Source organism: Tricharina praecox (genome assembly GCF_024521635.1).
Source record: "Tricharina praecox strain CBS 144465 chromosome Unknown BZA05scaffold_19, whole genome shotgun sequence".
NCBI lineage: Eukaryota > Fungi > Ascomycota > Pezizomycetes > Pezizales > Pyronemataceae > Tricharina > Tricharina praecox.
In genome coordinates, this window is record NW_026250421.1 from 574,529 (window position 1) to 594,330 (window position 19,802).

The 19,802-nt window shown below is 53.4% G+C and overlaps 1 protein-coding gene across 1 annotated transcript; it reads left to right on the forward strand.

Moving 5' to 3' along the window:
• The first annotated feature begins 15,256 nt into the window (after nt 1-15,256).
• BZA05DRAFT_95865 (velvet factor-domain-containing protein) lies at nt 15,257-17,088 on the forward strand. The gene is made up of 3 exons (XM_051488838.1): nt 15,257-15,978; nt 16,066-16,224; nt 16,300-17,088. Exons 1-3 carry the CDS (start codon nt 15,332-15,334, stop codon nt 16,952-16,954), a joined length of 1,461 nt encoding a protein of 486 aa, XP_051337810.1. The 5' UTR covers nt 15,257-15,331; the 3' UTR covers nt 16,955-17,088.
• The last annotated feature ends 2,714 nt before the right edge of the window (nt 17,089-19,802 follow it).

Here is a 19,802-nt window from a genome sequence, read left to right on the forward strand (position 1 = left end):
GTTCGTACTCCTTGCTTGGAAGGAGTTTTCATAGCTATCGTGAGCTTTCAGCATATTTTACCGTATCATTCAGACAATCCACAATATCCTCTTTCATCAAATTATCGACAGGTTATGAGCCCGGATCAACGCAATAACCTCAAACCTCTATCTACTGCACGCTATATAAATCCAACCAAACCATCGATAATCTAACTTTATATTTCCATCGCTTTCTTCAACAAAACCTTTTCCGACATGAGCGGAAGTACCACCTACGAGACCGAATATGGAGGCTTCGATAAGCTCACCGACTTCAACTATCTCGATTGGAAGATCAATATCACCTGCACCCTAGTCATCCTCGGAGCCTTTCCCATCGTGCTCGGAGACGAGACCGAACAAGCTCCTCGTCGCCCACATCTACTCGTCCATCCCAGAGAGCTACTACGAAGCCGTCATCGGCACTCTCCAGCGTCTACCCCGTGATGAAGCAACCCCCGATCGCGTTATTCGACTACTGGTCGCCCATGAAAAACCAAACCTCTCGGTCCCAATCAGCGGTCCGTACGTAGGAACATCCTGAATGTTCCCTCTAAGCCAGGGAGGCCGAGGAGGCCGGAAAGGCTGGCGAGAACGAAGAAGACGTGGAAACGGACGAGGAAATCGGTCGGATGATGCGACGAAAGTCTACCAGTGCACTAATTGTAAAATGGACAACCATACTACCGAAGAATGCACCCGACGCCTCCCAAAATCCTCGCTCCGCTCAGAATTCTCAAAAACGTGTCCGAGTGATGAATCCATCTAGTAGAGTACCCTAAGGCTCGGTCGTACCGGAAAACCGCCTACGAAAACACCAAGAGAGGAAGTGTTGGTTTATCACTCGTAAAATTGCTTGTTTCGTGCTACTATAAAGCGTGCCCTTGCTTGGCGTTGCAGAGTTTCAGAGCTATCGTGATTCGTGAGCTTTCGGCATGTTTTACCGTTGTGACGTTTGTGTATTTGTCTTTGTCACGAGAACTTGGCGGGATTGGCGGTGAGGAGAAGGTTTCAGTGGCGGAAGCTTGTCAGGCAGAGTTCGAATAGCTAGACACACATCGTTGCGTGCAGTATCACTGTATCATTCAGATAATACACGATATCCTCTCTTCACCAAATTGTCGACAATACTAGGGCTTCTACAATCAAAGTGCTTGGAAGTAAATCAGGAGGTTCCTCAATTATGGTATGAGTCCTCCGGCTTTCACGTCTCTAGTGTCCGACCTGAAGTTCTGCTATCCAGCCGGCTCACAAACATCAACCAGGCCTTCATTCCCAAACATAGCAGAGCCCAAAGACCAGAAACGTAAACCTGTAGTAGCAGGCCCCCAACACTGGGCCCGTCGTTTTTGTTCCATTAGATCGGTAATTTTATTTCATGATATATCACCCACTCCAGAATCTAGAGGATTCGACAGGCTGAAAACGATGATCACTCCCGAAGATCTGCCGCCTGGCTGAGTTGTCTTGCGTCGGCAATCATCAAGCTCATCAGCCTAGCCTAGCCGCCGTTTTAGCCGGGAACACGATTTTAACTAGTCCATCTCGTCAAGTTCCTCCTTCGACTGCGACTCCGCTGACAGGCATCACGGTGAAAGATAAGAGAGAGCAGCAGCACCTAACTACGCACGGGGCACTCATGTAGCCTGTATGTATGTATGTACGAGATCGAATCTTCTGGCTGAAATCTAGGCTCACATCCGTTCCAGTTCCTATATCCATCCAGTAGGCAGGCTTCTGCCAGGCCGGCAGCGGCGGTGAACGCGGGGAATCGCCGCCTTTGCCGCAGTGGTCTGTGCGTCTGCAGTCGACGGGCCCATCCTTGCTTGCCAGGAGCACACCGGGATATAACTATGGAAAATAAACAACCCTCCCATCATCATCATCCCATCACCGGTCCCCGATTCGCAGTCTACTCTACCTACCTAAGTACTTCTTACTTATGTATGTATAGACAGGGGGAAAGGAAACTCTAACCAAGTTTACAAGAGAGGCATATGTACCCAGTCAGCGGCGGGCGACTTGGCTAGGTAGATACCTGGATCAGCTCATCTCCTCGGTCAATTAGTATCGATATGTAGCCGGCCCTGCACGCAATTGAGATGATGGATGCAAGTGGCCCGCCCACTCCCTCCCACATCCGGGTATGCATGCTGTGATGAATACTTTATACATACTGCCTACCTAATAGTTACTCTAGACTAAATGTAGAGCAGCAGGAAACAAAGGAACCGTCGTGACGCGGAACGCCCCCACTCCGAAAGACCCTATTCGACCGGCATTCGCCGTGGGGCCAGCCGACAGACTTGCGCAGTGCAGTGCAGCATAGTTAGTAGCGAGTCTCGAACTGGTCTCCCGCCGCCTGTATGTATGTAAAACCTTCACGAGCCGAAAGCCCGCACAATACTATTCGCTATTGCCTACTTGACTGCCTGACTGCCTGACTGCGTGTTCCTAGCGTGTACATATACACATACAGCCAACTAAAGGAAGGTGTACTACTATAGGTAACCCAAGTCCAGACCAATAACAATGGTTTGAACTTTGAACGCCGCCGCTCTTGCACCCGCCCTTCGAGTTGGTATGTAGTATGTAGTAAGTATGGTACGTATGTCCTCGTTTTAGTGCTCCGAATTTATATGTAGGTACCTAAGTACTGGCATACTACATGTCATGCCCGTTCACTTTCCCCGGCGGGCGGTGGTCGGGCTGGCTGAGACGAAAGTAACTGACTAGTAATTAAGCCTGCGTACGATATCTCCTAGAAGCGGCGGCGAACTACCGACATCTCACATCCATAATGGCCCGAAAAAACAGCGTGCCCATTCTACCTATACGCACGGCAGTTACACGGGGGGTGGGGGGAAGGAGACTAGATGGATATGTACTTATGTACAGCTACATACCTAGGGTAGTTAACCCTAGGGACTCCCAGTATCCAGGACACTAATGCCTACCCTCTACCCTCTACCCAGCTAGTAGCCGCCTGGGCAAAACTCACTATATCATACTATACCGATCACCACCAATGCCCCCTCCCTTCCCCCCATCGATTGCGTCCATTCCTGGGAACATGGGTACATCATAACTAATGGACTGGACTGTGTTGTGTGCAGTGTGCGGGGATGCTGCGATAGATGGAGGATGACAGCTAAGCGGCGGCGGCCTACCTGCGTTCATGTACGCATACTCTACTTTACTCTACTCTACACGTATGTACTCTATTGTACATGGTTGTTATTAGTAGTTAGTAGTGGTTATGTAGGGCAGGCAGATCCGTTCGTACGGACCTTCCCATGTCGGTATGTAGGTAGGTGCGTGTAGAGTACTCTACATATCAATATCATGTGTGCTTCCTTCAGCGGGTAGTCAGTTGAGTTGTGTTGTGTGGAGTTTTGTGGAGTCGTGGCTGGGAAGTGGAACTTTGGCCCCGATTCTCCAGTCCCTTGGCACTCCGCGTGCTGGCTGGGACCCTCCCCGGGACCGGGACCGGACCAGCCCTCAACTGCGCGCAATCTCCACATCCAGAACACACGTGTAGTAGTAGAGTGGTAGTAGGGCTGTGGATCGCGGCTGCTTCCGAGAATAAAGGCTGCTGGAAGTGGAGTCTGCGATCTCCAAACGGGTAGATAACTATATAGTTGCTTGAATCGGTTCTACATACACTGCCGACAAGCTCGCTAACGGATTGGCGTCGACGTTACCAACGTCGGTTGTGGTGGTGGTGGTGGTGGTGGTGGTGGTGGGGGACGCAGACATCCGACGTCCTCGGCCGCTTTCGGTGGATGTGCCGAATTCTGTTGCTGCACTGAGAGTGGTACAGGATAGGCTGCACCGGAGTAGAACGGGTGTAGTGGGATGCCTCACATTCGTCGAGTGCTCTGGGGGGATGGGAGTTGGTGGTGTGTCTACAGAGAATCACATAATATGACTCGGCAGGAACTTCCTGCGGCGGGGCTCTCAGCGGAGCGGGCCCCGTTCCTGGATAGCAGTAGGAATATCCACATAGGCAAATGGCATTTCCAGATGTACATACAGAGTTCTACACGGCTGCGAGTTTCCATTGAGCAAATCGACCAGATGTTCACACGGCGGCCGATCCGCACAGTTACCCCGTGCATCTGCCAGCAACAAAAGCAATAGACAGAAAAAAGTATCTCGTAACCATAACGATCACCCGAGTCGAAACGCTAGTCATGATACCACCAAAGCACGAAAGGTGGAAATCTCCACATTTTTCCGGGCTCGATGATCGGTGCTAACCAGTAGTTCCCTCCCTCCCTCCTGGTTACATCCATCCGAGCTAAACACCGTGTTGCTCTCCCGTCCGCTAGAGCGTAGTAGTCATTTAGTCGAGGGAATTCAATCTAAAGTTCGGTCCCCACTCCCAAGGTATCTCTACAGTACTAGTATGATAGGCGGCAGCATTCACAAAATGCGAAAACCCGGAGACGCATCCCCGCCTCTGGTGACTGCGGCGATCACGACGGTGCAGTTGTGTGGATCGATGAGCGAAGCGTGGCTGCCGTTGCCATTGCCGTTGCCATTGCCGTTTTCGTTGCCGCTGTCACTGCCGTTGGTACTGCAATTGTCGTCATCGCCCGTTCGGAGTATAACGCGGGTGGACAAGCTTATGATAGAACACGCGGTCTACAATGCGTAGCTGCCGCTGCCGCTGCCATTGCCATTGCCGTTGCCGCTATCATTACCGTTGGTGCTGCCAGTGTCGCTGCCGCTCGTTCGGAGGGCAACGCGGGTGGACAAGCCCATGGCAAAAACACCCGGTCTACAATGCGTATATACAACCCACGGATTCCATGGGTTCCACAGATGACCAAGGACCCGCCGCCGGCCACCGCGGCTCGCACCCTGGAGTGGAGTACATACTTCTTGTGTAGGGCAGTGCGGCCAGGGCTTCCTTGGAGGACAAACCGAGCAACCTGGGTAGATACTCCACAGTACAAAGTCGATGCTGACCCCCCGGCTACGTATCTCGCATTGCATACCGGCCGTAGAGACAGACTGCAAGAAGGTGAATCGATCGATAGGTAGCCCTACCAGACTGCCTTCCTGGATACCGGTACTTGCTCGGCGGCGGCGGCGGAACTGCAGAGAACGAATGACCGAACAAACGAACGAGCCGGACATCTGCAGTGCGGCGGCGGCGAGTCGGCGACAGCGGCGACAGCAGCACTCTTAATACCGGTACTGTACTAAATCCGCATCTTGCAATCGACACTGCAAGCAATTTGAAGGTGAACCCTGAACGGCCACGAGGGGAGAAGGCCATTCGCCCACATCATCACCATCATGCACTCGAGCGAAAACGAAACGCGGGGCTGGCACCGCAATCATACCGAGGGAAATGCGGACAAATACTGCAGCGAAACAGCCTACATTGCACTCTGGGCTACATGTTTTTTTGCTTGTTTCTGTAGGTATTGCATCTCCTCCCCCTCCTCACCCCACTCCACCCCGCCCCACCATGGGAATATAGTAGAGTGCGCATCTTGGCTGCCGATGTCGAGACTTCACCTTCCGATTTACGAGATCATGTGCTTGCCTGCCTGCCTGCTTGCTGGCGAACGAGAGAGCGTTCTCGTGCAACACGGAGGGACGGCCGTACGGCGGACGCGCTCCAATGACTCAAATTGCGGGAATCGGTAAAATAATAAAAGCGAGATCGTAGCTGTTGCAGTAGGTATCCTATACGAGTATCTACCTGAGAACCTAAGTACCTACTCGTTCGATCAGATCAGCTCACTGCTCATCGGACTCGGCCCAGTGCCCCCGACGATCAGATCAGATCAGATCAAGGGCAATATTCCACGCCAGCTTTCCCCACCAGCTTCCCCCGCCAGCTTCCCCACCTCACCGGACCACCCCACTCCACTCCACTCCACTCTACTTCTTCCCCTGGGCTGGACTATTGATGGCGCAATACCCGTCCGCAATACTATAGACACACCTTATACACTGTACCATGCATATATACTCGCTCGTGTACCGCACCATATCTCTTGGCCGAAAATCCCAAGCAAGCAGTTAGTAGCTGGTAGCTAGAAGTAGCTACATACAGTGCGTACTGCGCCTCAGGTTCGTTACGGATTACCCTAGTTGGAACTTGGAAACGTCGATTGCGAGTGCGAGAGTGATTTTGTGGATTTCCCGGTTTTGGCGATGTCGTGCAGTGGTGTGGGCGGGTGATAGACGGAGGAGGAAGGGGATGAGGGGGAGGGGAAGGAGGATGAGGGTATAGTTATGCCCTCATGTTCCACCACCACCACCACCTGGTAAATCGATCGATAGGATGTACTACTAGTAGTAGATTTGTACATACTGAAAATCTGAAAACCGGGAATTTTTCAGCACGAGTACGACTACGACATCGTCGCTGGAAGGAAAGGGAGTGCCTACTAGTAGATCGATCGATAGATGTACTACTAGTAGTAGTAGATATGTACACACTGTAAACCTGTAAACCTGAAAACCCGGATCTTGTCAGCACGAGTACGACTACGACGTCGTAGCTGGAGGGAAAAGGGAGTACCTACTACCTGGTAGGTAAGTATGTACGCATGTACGCATGTATCTACATACTTCATAACCATCCGCCGTCCATATGTAGTAGTTTACATGTGCGCAACCGCGGCGTAACTACCAGCGCCGTCACCACAGTGACACAGCCTTCCGATGGCCGAGTACATATCTTCAGGTGGGTAGATGGTCCGCCCATCCCATCCAATCCGATCCATCCAATCCAATCGGATCCGGTAACTATGAGGCCTGAGGCCTGAGGCATGAGGCATGAGGGAATTGGCATAGGAGTCAAGACTCAACAGGTCTTCGTCTAGTCTAGCCGTCGGCTCCGCGCAAGCGAGCGGGTTACCGTTTCGACATGACAAGGGGGCGGCTTTCCCCCCCCTTTCGCTCCATACGGTAGCATACCGTAGCATAGCATAGTACCGTAGTAACTACATACTCGGTGTCTCGGAATTTTGTTTGTTGCAGTGATCGATGTATGTAGGTAACTACGTGGATGGTGAACCATTAGCTCAGCATACCTATGTACAGACACACAGATATACAGGCAGACAGACATACAGGCAGACGTACCTGGTACATAGTAGTTACATCCAAACAGAAAAGCAGCCCCCACTTGCCGGCCGCCCCCATGTATGATGGCAAGTACCGTACCGTAAGCACGCATGTATGTACCTCCGTACTCTACATACACAACTAGGAACATAGACATACATAGAGTAATTCGGCAGCAACCGAAGGAACAGAACAGAATATTACTCTACTCTACATAGATCATACTCTAACCCCCACCGCTTCTCCGTTCCGTTAATCCGCTAAATTTTCCGGCGGCCGGGGTGGAGGCAGACGCGGACGCGGACCGGGGACGGGATGGGGGCAGGAACTACTTTGGAACTTACTTGGAAGGCGGCAGTGGTCTCGACTGTCCCGATCTGGTATTATCCAACGGCTTTCGCCTTGCAAATTTTGTTGAGTGCAGTAGGCCTCCGAGGCGCGCAATCACCAGCGGCAATGAAAGAAAGAAAGCGAGAAAGAAAGAAAAGGAAGATTGAAATGAATGAAATAAAATGAAATGAAAATAATAATAATAATACTTCTGGATGACGGCCCGCACCGGGAGAGGAGGAGGAGGAAGAGGAGGGAATATTGTCTTTGCTCCGATTACTCTGCTCTGCTCTGCTGGGTTGATATTGATGATTACGGCTGTGGGCATGTAAAGAAAAGGAGAGACGCTCGACGACGACCAGCAGGGTGACGTGAGATGATTCCGAAGATGCACAGGCGGCAATCCCCCGTCCCCGGCCGCGTCTCTACATACCGTTACTCTGCGGATAAAAGCTTTTTTACTACCACGTACGCGAAGATGCGATTGTCCTGGTCTCATGCAGGAAGGAAGTGGTTCCCGGTTGACGACTCGGAACGTTCGAGACTCAAGTCAACACATCGTGCACGGTGCTGGTCGCAGTAGTCGGGAGCATAGTACTCGGTTAGTTTCACCACAGCCGCAGGCCGCAGGCCGTAGCCAGACGTTGGCCGGTTGGAACTTTCGTTGCTGCACACACATGCCCGGGTTAACTATATCATCCGTAATTGTAGCTAATTCCTACTTACGTATGTAGGCTGTTCCGAGCCGTTGACGTCCCAACTATTCCACCTGACTATTGGTTTCCGTGAATGAACCTGAACCCAGCGGTCAGCGTCCGCGTCCAGTACCGCCGAGCCCGGAGTGGGCTAGGGTTGCCGTGGGCCGGAACAACAAACCTCCATGAGGAGTGAGAGTGATGCTTGGGCCTATTTGATCGGTCCTCTCGCCGTCGGACTGGCAGCTTCATTGCTTCCGCCGTTGCGGGTTGCCAGCGCTGTGAGGACGCAGCTTACGTACACACTCAACAATCGGGGACATGGCATACATAGGTACTTGGTTAGTGAGAACACATGTTATCGATCGGCGGATAAGCACATCGATATCATCACGTTGTCTCTGTCTCAGATCACGCCCATGCCCGTACCCATTTATATAGTAGGTATTTAGGCCATTCAGCTGATCGATCCGGGGGGAGAAATGAAGAGAATACTCCAGCCCCGGCCCCTGGCACGCCGCACGATGTAATCCGGGCTGGCGAACAACTCTCTGCGTATATAGTAGAGTAGGTGGTGGAGGTATTAGTAGGTATTAGTAGGTGTTAGTAGGTATTAGTAGGTATTAGTAGTGGCCCGGGTACTAACTCGTTAGAGTACATAGTAGGTAGCGTAGAGGAGAGTACTGTTACCTATACTAGTAGTAGAGTATAGTAGTATAATAGTATAGTAGTAGTAGTACCAGTTGGCTACATACGGTACATATGGTTCTGATAACTCAGGCTAAAGAGTGATCGTGGTGACTGTGCGCAAGTACCCATGGTAGATGTGTATTCCATGAACCCATCAAGCGCAGGGAGCAGCCTTTAGGCCCCGCCCACACGGCCAACTACCGTAGGTACCGGTACTACCGTCTATACGGCGTCAAAGACAGCCCCTTCTATCATAGCTAGCAGATTTTAACCATTAGCCAGCACAAACCCCGACCCGTAAACCGTAATTCGTAAACCGTAGCCCGTAACCCGTAGGCTGTAACCCGTAGGCTTTACTCCCAAGCCTTAAGCCTTAAAGCTATCCCGTGGCCCGTGCCCCGGATGTATACAGAAAACATCCAGCCGCCGCCAGAAGCCAGAAACCCGAAGCTATAAACCGGCGGCGGCAAGATTACTCTAGATCGCTTAATCCGCTGACATGACAAGACATGACATGTCGGACATGACAGATATGACAGGGCTATGTGTGCGCACTGCGCGAACACAACCACCCAGGAATCTCTGACTGATTGATTGACTGCTTGATTGAAACGAAACGAAACGCCCTACCCTGCTCTGCCTCCAGGCGGAAACACTGCCCGCTTTCCCGGCGAGCCAGCCAGCCAGCCAGCTAGTCTCGAGGCGAGTAGGTGAGACCAGGCCAGAGCTTAAACTGTAGCCTGTAGGAATATTGAAATTGCCTCGAAACGGTAAAGTGCACATTGACTAAAAAGCCGCCCAGACCAATGCTATACTATAGACTCTCTTCTTCTGTAATTATGTAACTCTGTAATTTTGTAATTCATCTGTAATTCATCTGCAATGCAAGTAATGTACTTCGGCGCTGGGTTGACCTGACTTGGGGAAAATGCGGAAACGTTAACCCTCCCTCGAACCCTTCCCCCAGTCGAATGACAGACAGAGAAACACGGGAAGCGGGGAGCGGGGGAGGGGGAAACAAAACACACTCTCTATATTAATATCAGAGTCATCTATGTACTATAAATCTATATACCTGTCTCTCGAGCTCTCGGAGCCTGGACAGTCGAGACAAGTTACTATACCACCTATACTATACCACCTATACTATACTATACCAAGCGCCAAGCCCCAATATAGTAGCCATGTAGTAGCCATGTTGCCCGTCCGCCGCTGCTCTCCGCTCTCCATCTCCATGCGAATGCAAGCAATAGATCGTACGTTACGTTGCGTTACATTTTCGATCAGGATTCAGTTTGGATTTCTCTAGCTGTGGTGGGTTTTATTTCATGAGAATGAAAATACGGTCTCGCCGACTCAAAGGGAGCCATTGTGTGTAGTGTGTAGTGAGTAGTGGGTGGGTAAGTAAGTTGAGTTTAGTCAGGGAATGATGATTACCGATGATGACGGGTGACGGGTGACAGCACACTGCTTGCCGCTGCTAAGTGCTTCAATCATAGACGAAAACCGGGAAACCGTTCAAAACTTTGAAACTTTGAACTTTGAACTTTGACCAGCATGTTTCTGTTTGGCCCCATACATCCATCCATACATCCATCCATACATCCATCCCCGTCAAATATAAACAAAAAGGCCAGCTTCCGGGGCAGTCAAGAGCGAATACACACCATACCGCACATACATCACATACATGGGGGCTCATCACAGCTTAGCATGTAGATCTGGCATGAAGGAAAAGCAAAGGCCGGGAAAAAAAACCTGGGGAAGAACAGCACTCACCCGCTCGTCACGCCAATCTACTATACACACATACATCCTACATACTTGGCCATGTATGATGTATGTAGAGTAACCAAAGCCCAGCCCAGTCCCGCCCCGCCAACGGCCAATCTCCAACCTCCAACCTCCACGGCCAGCATCCTACTATGTAGGCAGCCCTGGTCTGCAAATCTGCAAGTCTGCAGCACTGCAACTGCAAACCCGGAACGAAACACGGCCAGCTTCCGCCTTCCGCCTTCCAAGTTCTAAACTCCGGAGATTAGCTCTGGAAATCCCGATGTACATCATGTACATAAGATGTATGTGTATGTGCGTGATCGTCTGACATCTCTTAAATTATATTTCCAAACAGAACGAAAACAAAAAAAAAGCCGGGGAAAAAAACACCGTTGATTAAAGACCCTCCCTCCCTCCCTCCCTCCTGAATCCCAGCGCAGATTCCGGTGTGCGGCGGGCCATGGATGATGGATTTCGGCCGACGCGAGAAAGCTGCTGCTGCAACATATACTTTTTGCCTGTGCCTGTGCGGAGTTGGTTACAGCGGATGAAGAGACGGATCGGTATATCACCGCCCCGGGTGGGACCGTGGGCGATGTTTTTTTTATTTTTTTATTTTTTTTCTTTTTCTCTGCGTCGCTATCGGGGAGGGCAGCAGCCACGCTTCATGCGGGGAGGGAATTAGGGAGGGGAGGGAGGGGTGGGTTGCGATAATTCCGAGCATCGGTCTGGTCCGACTTTCTGGATGGACTGATCACGGACAATATAAGTGTCATGTACGGTATGGTATGTATGGCAGACAGGCAGCGTCCAGGCATTTGGCAAGATCTCGCTCGCTGCCGCCCCCTCCCCCCGTCCCCCCTCCTCCAAAAGGGAACAGATTAGATCCAGAAAGAACCCCGCAGATGGACGGACGGGGCGGTTGACGTAAAGGGTCTGACGGATTTTTTTTATGGGGGGGGGGGGGGGGGGGGGGGGCACAACAGCGAGCCTATTTTGATTAGCTGGTCTCAGCCAGCCCATCGCTCTGTTTTTTTTTTTTTGCCTTCCTTCTTTCCCGGGGAAACACAACTCGGACTGTGACGTTGCCGGGCGTGAGTAGAGGCTAAGAGGCAGAAGGCGCAGACAGGCGCAGACAGGCAGACAGGCAGCTGGCAGGCAGCTGGCAGGCTGGCAGGTAGGCAGGCAACAGGCGTACATTACTTACTTACGTTGGATGATGCCAGCCATGGCAGCCATGCTGCGAAGAGGCGCCAGTTAAGGTATGTAGGGCGAGGTGCCGTCCCCGGTTTTGCCAGACGCTTACTTCCCCGCAATTGCTCGCTATCCAGATATGAAACCAGTAGTCGGCGGCCCAGCTATCTCGACGACATTGCATCATGCAACAGAGATGCACACCTGATCGGATAGTGTGGGGGCACGAGAGGAGGTTCCGTTTCGTCACCGCCTGCGAGACCCTGGGAAGAGCCTGGAGGTTCCGTAATCTCCCCTGATAGCGAGTCACTGCACCACCACTGCACGTACATAGGGATTCCGATCCGGAACCTTCACCGACGGCCGACGACCGGCGTCACCTGCTGCTCTGCACACCGACATCGACGAAGACGATAAACATATCTGGCCGGGGTGGGGGAGAGACAAACAACGAGGAGCGGGAGAGGGGGAGGGGGATGAAGAGGGGGAGGGGGGGGATGAAAAGGGGGGGAAGGGGAGGGGGGTTGGACTCACCAAGACACTAAGACACCGCGGTTGGTGATACCGTAAGTACTCTAATGCGGTGGTGCTAGTCTTTTCTTTTCTTCGGTGGGCACCGTATGTTGTGCATGTACATACATCATACACGAATGGAGTACTCACTTAGGTACAGCCACGCATGGGTCTCGCCAGCAGATAGATAGCGGCGAGTTCCCTGGGATTGCAGCCCCCCACCCATGCCGAGGGGGGACTTTTGAAGGGCACGCCTGGCTCGTTGTCGGACCCCACATGTTCCTGATGATCCGGCGACGGGGGGCAGAGGCGTGTTGTGTGGGACATCGACAGCAACCTAGGCGACAGTCGGTGATCGGGAAGTTGGCGGGATCAGGATGCTGCGGATGAGCCAAGCACTCCGCTGGACTGCGGGTCGGTCTCGAAACGAAGACACGACCGTTACGAGCTGCCAGATTCCACCGTGCAGCCCTCATAGAGGGGCCAGGGCAATCCTGCGGTGTCCATCCGCACCTGGTGGTCAACCAGCCAGCCATCGTCGAGGCGGACGGTGCGGAGATGAAGCTTCCAGATAAGCAATCGTTTTCTCGGAGAGCCGTCCGTGTTCAGCAGCTGTGCATGTAGCTGAGTACCTAATGTACTTGGGCATGCTAAGTACACAGGTCGATTCGCAACCGGCGTGGTATTTTCCCGCAGCATATAGACCGCGGCCGATGGCCACTAGGCTCGAGCGAGTGAGGTGGCATGTGCAAGCACTCGCATCGCATGCGAGACGATCGGCGAAGACGAGGGGACCTGACCGGGAATTCGAAGGTAGGCAAGTCGGTAAGTACCTGGGCAAGTAAGCATGTACCAAGCAAGTACCTGCTCCTTACACACTTGCTCACCCACATCCATACAAGCCCTCCCGGCCCACCGCGCTGCAGATCGGAGCCCATGAGAAGGGTTACATACGCCCGCCAGCATCCCACGAGAGTGTCGTTGGAGCCGGACACTCTAGAGCATTGTACACTGGCGCCCGCACGCACGTCTGTAAGTAAGAAGCATGTAAGTGAGTGAGAAGTGCGTACCTGCTCACTCACTCACCTGCTCGACAGACCCCTACTTTTCAAACGGCTCGGGGCTGGAGGGGAGAGCCTGCTGCAGTGCAGCTGCTCGATCGATGCCATCGTCCCAACCTTCCCGAACGGTCTGGCCTTCTTTTTTTCCCGTTTTTTTTTCTTTTTTTCTTTTTTTTTTCTTTCTTCCCGTGTGTTTCGCGTGGATCCTTTCCTTGCTTTTCCGCCTGCTGCTTGCTGCTTGTTTTTTGTTATTCCTCGCCTTTCTGTGTTATTTTTGACGCTTTTCTTCAGCATTTCCCCGGCCACCTGCATCCATCTATCTGGTCTGCATCTGGAACGGGGCCAAAAATAATAAGCTGCAGGAGGGGCACAAACGACAACTTGCTGCTGCTGCTGCTGCTGCTGCTGCTGCTGTTTGTTCGTGGCCACTCACCTTACTTAAAGTTCGTGAGAGGGAAGCTCAAGAACAGACGAACACTTCCCCTCCTCCCACAGCCCTTTGCCTCCAAGAGCTCGAGTTGCTTCCCTGGACCCACATTCGACTCCCCTCCCCTCCCCAACTCGTCTTCGTCCGCCGCCTCCTCCACCGCCTCCTCCACCACCTCCTCCACCACCTCCTCCACCTCCCCTACCTCCACCACCTCCTCCACCTCCCCTACCTCCACCTCCTCCACCTCCTCCACCACCTCTACCCACACGCCGATTCCCTTCCTCGGCCCGCCCTAACCGTGGCCGCTGTCCCCCGATCTACCGGCCAACAAGACTTTTCTCCCGCTGTCCCTTCACCCCCATCGATCGTTAGCACTCTAACGAGCCACTCTAACGAACACTCCTCGGCGCCGCTGGTGGTTGGCCTGGCCTGTCTCGCCTTGTCGCTATTAATTCACTTGCACGTCCACCTCAACCCCGTCCGCCTTCCATCCATCTGCCACCCACTGTTCCGAATAAAAAAATAATCCCACTACGCCCCACCTTGTTCTCCCGTCGCCGCCACCGTACGCCACACCACCGCTGTTTCATCCCGTCGTCGTGTTGACCCCCAGTCCTACATACCACAGACCGCTCCCTTGTTTGCCAGCCCAGCGTCGTCCGCCGTCCGCCGTCGTCGTCTCCGCTCGTTTGACCGGCCCCCCGTAATCTGCTGTTGCTGTTGCTGTTGCTGGCCGTGTGTGTGTGAGCGTCCATCATAACACTTGTTCCCTAAGATCGATCGGCCGCCCCAGCACATCATCAACTTCGGCTTCATCGTCAGAGTCGTCACGCCGCCGCTGCCTCCGCCGCCTCTGCCTCCGCCGCCGCCGCCGCACGCTTCCCCATCTGGTGGCTGCTCTTTCGTCTCGTCTCCTGTGTAAATATCCTTCCGGCCTCCCGCATTACCGTAATCCCGCGCCCTCGGTTACCTGCGCTCTGTCCTGTTGGTTGTTCTGGTGCCTTTTCTTTTTTTTCTTCTAGTCTTTGCGAGCCGTGGCCGCCAGGAAAGCGTGGGGACGGACGGGCGAATCGACTGCGCTGGCCCACATCGTCAGGGGCGACAACGACAAGACAACGCTAAGTCGTGATAAACAAGCGCGTTATACCGCCGACAGCGTTATCGCCGGGGTCGTCTCTTCTTATCCGTGCAGAGTAGAGGCAGCTCACCGCGCAAAAGACAACGACACTCTGATTCCGACCGACTCAGCGTGGCCGACACGCAGAGAAGTTACACACTAACTACGCCCAGTCGAGAAACCGGACAGTGGCCGCGGGCATAACATCTACAGCCTCACCATTTCTGCACTCGGCAACCGTTCTTCTTCTTCTTCTTCCTCTTCCTCTTCTTCTTCTTTTTGCCAGGAACCCTCACGCCTTGCCTCCCTCCCACCCCCCCCCCCCCCCCCTCCACCCCTCCACCCCCGTTCTTCTTCCCCACACCCCACACGCAGTATCTGGAGTAGATGCTGCGGACGAGCGTGGATGATGTCGCCTGGACCCCCTCCTCAGCCACCGCCGAGGTCCCTCCCGCCGTCCTCTGCCGCCATGGCCGATTCCCCGCGTCCGTTCCATTCCCTCGCCTTTCCGCACCATCACCAACTACCCCCGCCTTCTCTACACTTCGGCAATTCTCCGGTTACCGCGCCCCCCAGTTTTCCCGGTCACATCCTCGCGCCCATCGCAATCCCTGGTCCCGGCCTCAATCTCATTCATAGCACAAGCGGCAGCGGGGGATCGACACCGCCGCGGCACCACTCTGTTCTGCAGCAACCAGGTCTTCTCGCGCACGTTGCACCACCACCACCATCCCACCACGACCAGCAGCACCCGCAGCACCACCAGCACCACCAGCACCACCAGCACCACCAGCAGCAGCACCACCACCAGCAGCACCAGCCGCACCACCACCAACACCACCACCAGCAGCAGCACCAATCACCCGCTCCCGTTTCCCATCCCCAGCCCCATCCGCATGTCAATGGTCGAACCAATTCGCCGTTCGGCCGTCCGCCGCATTCCCACCCTACAACCTTCGCACCCTCGACCACTGCACCCACATTTCCCTCAGCGCCTCCATACGATCCAGCCTACGACTCTCGCTACAGTCGTGAACCCGACGATTGCAGAAGGTACAACCTTGTTCGCTCTCGTGTTCCGGGCGGTGCGGGGCGGGTGGGGAAATTGCGCTCAAAATCTAACTTTCGCGTGCGGGGCAGGTCCAGTTTAAGCACCATGGCTCCGTCACCAACTTTCGCGGGACAGATGACGTCGTCGGAAGGTAGTGGTAGCTACTCTTCGGGATTCTCGCTACCTCCCGTCGCTGCCGAGGAAAGTGGTGGCAGTGCGCGTCTCGACGCGCCACCGCTGGGCCGCAGGTGAGCCCTCTCCTCTTCCTTCACGTCGGCATCACCGTCGCAGATGGTGCATCGTAGCTTACACTCTTCGCGTAGCCAGGGCGGAAATTATCAGATCCATGTGAGACAACAACCGGCGGCGGCCCGGGCGTGCGGGTTCGGCGAGCGGGACCGGAGAGTGATCGACCCACCGCCAATAGTCCAACTCACGATCAACGATCCGGTGACCGGGCTCGCGGATGCGAACGAAATACGATACCCGTTTAACGTGATGCATTGTACGTTGTGGAGCGAGGACGGCACCACGGATGAGACCGCGTTGACGGGCGCCGACAAACGCATAACCCGCAGACTAATGGGCACATTGGTTTCGTCGCCGTTCGTGGGGTTGGACGAGGCCGGGAATGAGGGCTGCTTCTTTTGCTTTCCCGACCTGTCGTGTCGTACACATGGCAAATACCGGTTGCGCTTCGTCCTGATGAGACTGGAACCTTCCGACCTGCAACCCGAGGGTTATACGCCGGTCATCACTCAATGCATGAGCGACGTGTTTTCGGTCTACACGGCAAAGGAGTTCCCCGGAATGCGTGCCAGTACCTACCTCACGAAAGCGCTGAAGCGACAGGGTTGCGCCATCTCCGTCAAGAAGGGGAACGAGAAACCAGTTGAACAGGCGGGCGGCAGTGGAAGGGACGATGAGAGCGGCGATGAGGACTCTACGACAGACACAAAACGTCGGCGGAAGACTTGACACTTGTACAAAAAATAATGAAGGATGGTTTCTGGCTGTATCGTACATATATCTTGTCGGGTTGATTGACCTCCTTCCCGTCTTTTTCCCTTTCTTTCTCTGTGTCTTTGATCTTTGTCTCGCTTCCTTAACTTGGGCATCTTCTGGATTTTCATTTGGCATGTTTCTTCCGTTATTCATCATCTTCCCCATCTTCTTCTTCTTCTTCTTCTTCTTCTTCTTCTTCTGGATCACTGATAGCCGTGTGGACCCTGTGGATACTTTCCCCTATCTATTCTTTTTCCTCCTTGTTTCTTTGTATTCCGCGTTTTTGTTTATTTGGGGTTTTGGGGCATTGGATTTGGGGAGGGGGTGGGCTTGGGGGAAGGTGTGGATGTGGATGCTATGTAGATGGATGGAGTAGTTGGAGACCTCGTTGTGTTGTGTTGTTTCGAAGCAGGGCGTTTGTTCTCTTCTGGGGGATGTACAGATGTTCTTGGCCTGGGCAAAATATTGACCTTCTTGGGTCCTGCGTGCCTCGTTTTGACGCTGCGGATGCCGGATATGCATGGCTCGTGAATACATGTTCTTACATACTCGACCTGGACCTATGTACGGCCAAGTGGAAGACCTCCCTGACTCTGTAGAGGCCTCCTCACCGCGGCTTGCAGAATGTTTGAAACCCTGACGACGACGAAAGATACTACTATTCCTCTTGCAGAGAATGCCGTGTGGAGTAACTATCCCTACCTCATACTTGGATACGGCTTCCTCCGACGACCACCGATCGATCTCTCGGATCTCCCGTCGTATCTAATTGTATCTAATTCAAATCCCTCTCGTATGTATGTACGGTAGGTATTACCGTCAACGGTTTAAGCACAAGCGTGCGTATCATGAATATACCGCGGACAGCTCCCCGAACTAGGTAGGTTATGTGGGCCAGCCGCCACACCATAGCCGTTACCATAGCCGTTGCGCACCATAGCATGCATCATAGCATGCATCATAGCATGCAGCAGAGCACGCATCATCGTCTTTCTTTTCCTTTTCTTTCCCTTAACTTTCGCCATAGTCTAGACGGGCTGCATGCGAAACAAACTGAAGATCTCCCTCTCTCTCTCTTTCCTTTAACTAACTAGCCTGGAGGACATTCCGCTCCTCCCTCCCTTCCTTCCCCCTCGCCCCGGGTCGGCCCGCCACCATCCACTACCGGTATCCATCCATCCATCCGCCATCCACCATTGATCACCTATCCACCATCCATCGTCCATCTAACCCTATCTATGTAACAGGTGCATACCCTCACAAACGAGTAGTTATGTAGGGTAGTGTGGGATTCGGAGGTAGGGGCGGCTCTGTGCTGCGGAGAATGGGGAGCGGCGGTATCGGGCAGGCCCGATGCGGTCGTTCAATGTTGAAAGTTGAAACGTTCTCTGTGGCCGCTTTTATGTTCGTCTCTCTTGTTAACACATCGGACTTCAGACATTACCAACCACCACAGATAATCCCCCATGTAAAAGTTCATAGGCCTGGTTTTCTTTCTTGTTACTTGGTACTTATTGCTTTTCTAGTCCAGTTCATCAGTTCATCAGTTGCCCGTAGATATGCCGTATGCACCCGTCGAGAACCCCTCGTAAGGATAGCCGTTAGCCGCCCTATAACTACCTAACCGGTAGCGTGATTATGTTTTTTGTGCTGCCCACGAAATCCGGGGTTTGCTAGATGATCCGCAACAAGGGTGCGGCCCGGCTCGCTCCCTCCTTCCCTCCCTCCTTCCCTCCCTCCCTTCTGCCTGCGAATCCTGTCTGTCTCCTTCTCGGCTGGATAAAAAATGAAAAGAAAGAAATAACGGGCGGATATAGTGCACTAAATATATAGAGTAGAGTGGGTAGAGTAGACGCGCATGTGCTCGCAGACAAAGAAACCGCTCTCCTGGTTCAAGCGCTAAGATACTGTGCGTGGCTTGAGCCTGGAGCTGACCCGGCTGAGGGCTGACTGGGGGCTGACTGGGGGATGACCGGTCGCTGGGGCCATTGGAGAGACGGTCCGCTTTTACCGGTCGTGGCTCGTGCGCGCGCACACTCAACCACAACCCAACATCAACCCAAACCCAAACCCCAACCCCGGTTGAGTGATACAATATGATACATGTCCAAGCAGTAGCACACAAGTTACAGCCGTCATCTGCAGCAAGCGAAGTGTTCGAGCGGGAGCTGAGGCGAGAGGAGGAGGAGGAGGATGAACCGGGAACACTCCCGCTGTTCCTGTCCACGCCCACGCCCTCTTTCATCATTTCATCATTTCGTGGCATCTCGCATCTCCTGTTGAAGAGGCAGGAGGAGCGGACTGTTCTTTCCTATGTACCGTAGGTAGGTTTATTTCCCCGGCCTTTGGTGCGCTCATATACTTACCTCTTACCTATCCTCGAAGGGACAGACCAGACCAGCGCTGAGCGGAGGGCAGGGCAGTGAAAGCCACATCACATCGGGCCGCCGCTCGATGAAAGTTGGATTGGGTTGGACAGTGGCGTGGAACGGGAGTATGACCGAGGCGGATACCTATTGTCATGATCTAGATTCTACACGGGTCGCATGCAACCCACCAATGAATAAACAAAAAAAACAGCACCACCACACAACCACCGCCACCACCACCACTACCACCACCACCACCATGCAAGCCATCGTTTCCAGATACACAGACGTCGGATGGAATCCCCATTCCCATCCCCATCCCCAACCAAAGGGCTTAAGCGAACCCTTGTGCCCTTACTTAGTGGGTCGCATTGCCCAAAGCCAAAAGCCAAAAGCCTTTTCATCCCCGACCTGCCGTATGTACAGGCTACATGCCCGACGGTACGGGAAGC

Bases quoted from the DNA above. Each gene is read 5' to 3' on its own strand.
- BZA05DRAFT_95865 (XM_051488838.1), top strand. From the start codon at position 15,332: ATGATGTCGCCTGGACCCCCTCCTCAGCCACCGCCGAGGTCCCTCCCG. The intron at 15,979-16,065 runs GTACAACCTTGT...CGTGCGGGGCAG, and splicing joins GAACCCGACGATTGCAGAAG to GTCCAGTTTAAGCACCATGG. The intron at 16,225-16,299 runs GTGAGCCCTCTC...CTCTTCGCGTAG, and splicing joins GCGCCACCGCTGGGCCGCAG to CCAGGGCGGAAATTATCAGA.